This window comes from Arachis stenosperma, chromosome 10 (genome assembly GCF_014773155.1).
Source record: "Arachis stenosperma cultivar V10309 chromosome 10, arast.V10309.gnm1.PFL2, whole genome shotgun sequence".
Lineage (NCBI taxonomy): Eukaryota > Viridiplantae > Streptophyta > Magnoliopsida > Fabales > Fabaceae > Arachis > Arachis stenosperma.
This window is the reverse complement of record NC_080386.1, coordinates 54,106,659-54,113,255: the sequence shown is the minus strand read 5'-3', so window position 1 is coordinate 54,113,255 and position 6,597 is coordinate 54,106,659. Positions and strand designations below refer to the sequence as shown.

The 6,597-nt window shown below is 31.9% G+C and overlaps 1 protein-coding gene across 1 annotated transcript; it reads left to right on the top strand.

The window, feature by feature from the left end:
* The first annotated feature begins 583 nt into the window (after positions 1-583).
* Positions 584-2,577, top strand: LOC130957091 (uncharacterized). The gene is made up of 3 exons (XM_057883987.1): positions 584-594; positions 1,794-1,806; positions 1,894-2,577. The coding sequence occupies exons 1-3, from the start codon at positions 584-586 to the stop codon at positions 2,575-2,577; spliced, it is 708 nt and encodes a 235-aa protein (XP_057739970.1).
* Positions 2,578-6,597: the final 4,020 nt, after the last annotated feature.

Sequence of the window (6,597 nt, the reverse complement as noted above, 5' to 3'; positions counted from 1 at the left end):
TGGTTGGTATTTCATCTTCTTGCATGCTACTGCATGTTCATAAGAACTTGATAATGATATATAACATAAAACTCTAGTCTTAAATTTGTGTCCCCTTTTGTAAGCTCCTATAAATTATGTTTCTCTTCATTGTGTAAAACCAATTTTAAGGGCGCTGTCCATGGAGGTTACACCTCATTTTTCCTGATATTGTTGGCATCCTGGAGGTTACTTTTAGTTACACCTCACTTAGCCAAACTGTTCTCTCTTTCTCATCTCTCCCTTTGATGTAAAAGGGTTTCACATCTTAGTTTGTTTAGGCAACTTTCAACATCCCTCTTGAATTAACATATATGGAAAAGAAGTTGACAAAACTATTAACAAGAACTGTGCTGCCTTATGTTTTACATTTTGATGCAGCCATACTCATGATTTACTGACCTGCTTTACATTGTTGGCTGTTTCAGCCTTTTGCCCGTATTTGTTCCTGTTTTAACATTTGTTTTTATTCTAAGCAAAACAGTTTTTCTGCACAGGAACGTATTAATGACCGGAGGAAAACAGCACTTTGTTTAACATTCATTTTCTTTCTTACTGCTATAATATGGTTCATAGGTAAGTGGCATACCACCATGCAGCTTTGGTATTATATTAGCTATTCTTAATTTTTAAACCAGATATGCATTAGAATTAATTGTTTTTTAAGAATGTGCCTGTAAACTGAAATTTCAGAATATGTACTGAAGAAATTGCTGGATGTTGCGCATGAATTTTAAATGCTAATAGACCCTAAAGGTACTCATAAAATTGCTTATGGTTTTAATATATTTTCCTAGATGATTCCTATATTATTAGTATAGTTTAATTTGTATATGGATCTATTTATCACATTTTACTTGTGTCATGGTTGAGAAATCACAAATGTCTTATTATTTGGTTTGATAAATTTGGTTGTGTATTGGCTGAGAAATAAGTTGTGAATTGGTTGTGTTTGATGGAATCGTGGACGGTAGAAATATCCAAATTTTAAGGGAGGTTCTGCCAAAATTTTTCTAAACATTTTGGATAAAACTTAGTGGAAAAATTATAATTAGTGTTATATCTTGTTTCTAACTTTTTTGTTTCGATTTTTCTTATTTACAGGAGTGCTAAAATAGTAACCATATGCTACCTTGAGGGCTCAAGAATGTTTTGATGCATAAAAATACTAATATGTGTTAGAACTTTTATGTTTTGGTTGAATTTTTATGTTAGAAATTTTATGTTTTGGTTGAACTAATCAATGTATTCACTAGCTAATGTTATTTTGTTTCAAGACAATTTTAGCTAAAAGGGTCTTGTTTGACTTATGTATGTTTTTGCATATTATATACATGTAAACTTGCTTATTAAAATCGTTAATATATTAGTTAATTTAAAAAATAATTTCGTAAATTATGCATGTAATTTGTAATAAAAAAAAGTTGTTACAAAATAATTAATTTGCTTTCGTAACTAAAGAAAAAAAATGTTACAAAATCATGTTACATTTTGTAACAAAATTTTTTAATAGGAAAAAAAAATTGACTGTCATGAAAAATACCTTTAAGATCAAAATTTGTTACCACTTTTGTAACGGCTTCTGGTTTTTTGTATCAGAAAAAATTGTTACAAAATATAGTATTGAATTGTAACAGTTCCATTTTTCGTTACAAAAACTTTTTGTAACGGGACTTACTGCAATGGACCCTTTTTTTGTTACAAAAAACTTTTGTTTCAAAATTTTGACGTTTTGTAACAATATTTTTTGTTACAAATGCGCCTTTTTCTTGTAGTGTACAACAGATGGTGAATCGATCGTTCATATACCATCTGACATTTTGATTAAGAACTCTGAGACAACTTTGGATGACCTCATTGATTTTGTGTATCCAGATATCCAATTTATCCATTGAAAATTATTTCAAGGATAGAGCAATTCTTGCACCAATTTTGGATTGTGTCACTGATGTCAACAACAAGATGACTGCAGGGTTACCTGGACAAGAAAGAGTCTACTTAAGTTCAGACTCTGTGTGTGCTGAAGAGGGAAATATGGAATTTGAGTTAGATGCTTTCTCACCGGAGATTCTAAATGGAATAAATTATTCAAGTCTACCACCACACAAGTTGGTTCTGAAGGTTGGTGCTCCTGTTATGTTGCTGCGCAATATAGACCAAACTAATGGTTTGTGCAATGGAATGAGGATGCAAGTTAGAAGAATGGGAAATCATGTGATAGAATGCAAGACATTAAGTGGTAACAAAGTTGAAAGTATTATTCTTATCCCAAGACTGAATCTAATTCCAAATAATGAAACATTGCCGGTCAGGTTTCAAAGAAGACAATTCGCAATTATCATGTCATTTGCAATGACAATAAATAAGTCACAGGGACAAACTCTATCGAAAGTTGAAATTTACCTTTCAATGCCAGTTTACACCCATGGTCAATTGTATGTTGCGTTATCAAGGGTAACGAGTAAAGATGGTGTGCGAGTGCTGTTGCAAGATCATGGACACTTGGAAGATAACTGCACGATGAATGTGGTATATAGAGAAGTTTTTGAGAGCCTATAATAAAAAGGTAATAACAAAATGTCTTACTAAATCTATTTATTTATTAAGATTTATTACTATCACTTAAAAAAATTTAGAAATTCTAGGAACTAAAAGATGAATTCTTATTGTATATTAATAGTTTGAGAATATTAAAATTATCATTAAAATTCGTATAATTTTATTCTCTTGACAAATAATTTTATAATTACGTTAATCATATAATTTTATATACAAACATTGATACAATGTTGTTTCATGTATATATTTTGCAAGTATCAAAGGATAGCATTGAATTGTTATTCAGTAGGTTTAAATTATTTATTGTTTATTACAAAACTTTTTGCATTAGGATTCTCTATTAATTTGTTCTTCATTTGGAGCTGATTTTGATATTTTCTTACTTCACAGTAAACCAACATATAAAACTTTGTTGGTAGATTTAAGTACTACTAGATTATTTATGGTCATATTGAGTATATGTGCTTGATTTATTGAAAAAAGTAGATTAAATAACTATTTATAGTTAATACAATTAATACTATATTAAGAAAAGAAAAACAACGCATACAAGTTATTTTTTTATTAATTAAATTATTATAATTAAAATGAAATTTAACATAACAACTTAAAATTATAATTTCAATCTTATCACGTGCATGGCACGGGTGATTAAACTTGTTGAAGGATAAAACCAAATATACTCTCTTAAAATATTTAAGAACATTATTTATCAACATATTGCTAAGTTGAATTAATTGTTTCTAATTTAAATTATAAAATAAGCATATTAATCACATTTTTATTAAATATAGTTTAAACTCAATATTAATTATTCAAATTAAATGATATAACTTTTTATTATTTTTCTATCACCGAAACTTTAATTTCAATTTACAAAATATCTAATTATAATAAAAATTGTACATAAATATTAACTTACTTAAACTTAAAGTATTTATAAAAAATCCACTTAATCATTCTTAATAAGTTAATCTCTAAGAGCTCAAACTAGTAAAATAAACCATATTTATTCATAATAGAAATTTCTTAAATTAAGTTATATATTGCTTCCATTACTAAATCTTAATTTCAAATTATATAAAATAACAATTATAAAATTACACAAGAATATTAATTAACATAACTCCAAATATTAATAAAACTAATTTAGTTACTCCTAATAGTTCAGTTTATAAAATAAAGAATTCAAATTAATAATAAGTCATAACTTATTAATAATAAAAGTTACTTAAATTAAATTGTACAATTCTTTCTTATTTTTCAATTACTAAAATTATACAAAATATTCCATTATAATAAGATTACTTAAGAATATTAATTGATTCAAAATAAAACTATCTCTGAATCTATTTAATTATTTCTAATAAAATAATTTCTAAAATTATAAAGTTTAAACTTAATGAGATAAATTCACAATTTATTCATATTTAGGTTTCCAAAAACGCGGGATGTTACAGATAGAGATCCTTGACCATCAACCCTTGCCAAGTCGTTTTGTTAGTTGAATTTTCTTGCCATTTACTTTTCATGCTTCTTATCCAAAAACCCAAAATATACAACTCATAACCAATAATAAGAACACTACCCTGCAGTTCCTTTGAGAGACGACCCGAGGTTTAAATACTTTGGTTATTAGGATTATTAAGGGTTTGTTACTTGTAACAAACAAATTTTTGTTTGAAAGGATTATTGTTGGTTTAGAAACTATACTTTACAACGAGATTTCATTAGTGAAATTCTAAACCGTCAAAAACCCGTTAATCAAAATGGCGCTGTTGCTGGGGAGTTGCAATGGTGTTATGTTATTGGTTATTGTATATATGTGAATATTGTGAATAGGTTTATCTTTTGCTTGTTTTTTAGTTTTGTTAGTCTTATTTTGTTTTTCCACTATGAATTCTCACTTTGGCTATGAGTGTAGTTCTAATTGTGTTGTAGGAAATGTGGACTTTAATGACAACATGTATCAAGGATGGAACCATCAAAGATGAGAGGAGCCTCAAGGAATTGATCACTCCTATTGGCAACAACCTCCGGACAATTATAGGTATAATTCACATCCTAATGTATGTCAATTCAATGGCTATGGTGATTCTTTTTGTGATAATCAACCACCACCATATGCTTATGAATCTTACCCTCAACATGACCATCAACTATGTTCACAAGCCCACTCTTACTAAGCACCTTCTTGTGACCCATACCCATTATATAACCAATCACCAATACCACATCCTTGTGACCATTATCAGCAAGAACCTTTAGAATCACCACAATTCCATCATGATTACTACCAAGAACCACCTCCATACATACCATCTCCATGCCCTTACCAAGAAGAACCGCCTTCCTACTATGAACCCTTTCTCCAAAATAATGAACCTTTCTACCCACCCCAATCCCCAATGAAAGACTCTCTAGCTTTGATACTTCAAGGACAAGTGTATGTGCAACAGGATACACTTGAGTTTGTGACTAACTTGACCAAGGTAGTACACACTTTGGCATACCAATGCTTGAACACTCAAGGTACTTTCATAGCTACATGTAAAGAACCAAAGGAAGAGCAAAGCATAAGGAAGAGATTGGAAAATCCAGTGGATAAAGAGGAATCGAATTTCGTATTGGAGCAAGTGGAGAAACCTATGGTTATTGAAGCAAAGGAAGAAGTGGTTGAAGATTTAGGAGATGCGAAACCACCATGGGAACCTCAAGGACCCTCCACCAAGAAGCTTAATGTTGATGTTGAGGAGGGTGTACAACCTCCAAAGCATACTATAATTGGTAACTTTGAAGGGGATAAGCAAGAGGAAGACTACATCATTGATGAATTCTTATCCAAAATGGAATCCTCTCCTATGGACATTGACATTGAAGATATTCAAGATAACTCACCATTAAGTAACATTGATGACCTTGTTGAAGACTCCTTCAATGAATATAAAGCCGATGCTAAAGTAGATTTCACACAACCTCCCAAGTTTGACTTGATTGATGAAAAGGAGGAATTGGAAGAAGTCACCAAGCAAGAAGAAGTTGAAAGAAGTTGTCAAGAGGTAGAGATACCCAAAGAAGAGCATAAGGAAGTCGACTATGCATTGTCTAAGTGTGGGGAGGTTTCCCTCCCTAAGTCACTGTTCATACCCTGGGTCGAGCTGTCCGACCCGGGATGTTCTACCGACAAAGCGACCGACCTCTTCAGGTCGGGACAATCCGACCTCTTCTCAAAGAGCTCAGCCAAACTACCAGGAAAGCCCAATAAAGGGCCCAAACAGAGGAACACGACCCGAATCCAAAGGCAGCCCAAGCCTATAGAGATGAAGGCAGTTCCCTTAAAGATAAGATGACCTCGCTCGAAGATAAAGATAAGATAAGATAACTAACTTATCTTATCTATGGAAGGTCTCTCTACACCATTATAAATACACTGGAGCACCCAGATATAACTCATACTCTGATACTACTAAAAACCTGCTTAATACCCTTGCTAACTTAAGCATCGGAGTCCCTTGCAGGTACCACCACCCTCCGATGATGAAGGATCAGCACCATCACCAAGTCCTACAAGTCGGACACGACAGCTCCGACTAGTACAGAAGATCTCATCCGAGATCGACCTACAGTTTCAAGTGACCCTCGGAACATTGGCGTCGTTGCCGGAGAACCTGTAAGTCATCCCATCATTATGGCGGACGACCATGACAACTATCACAATTCAGATCTAGAGGATAGAACGCCTCACAAAAATGCGGACACTATCCCAAAGGATACTCCTCAACTTAACAACAAAAAGAATTCAAATGCGGGAGCCATGGAGATGCTTCAAGATCGTTTAAAATAACTTGAGGAAGACACCCTACGTCAGTGATAAACCACTATTTTATAGTTTATATTGTGTTTAATTGTGTGGTTTTGTCATGATCCTTACCCACTTATTCATCAATTTAGCATTCATTTAGATTTCCTTCCTGAATTTATTACATGTTTGAAAATTGCTTCCTAGAGACTTTAATTATT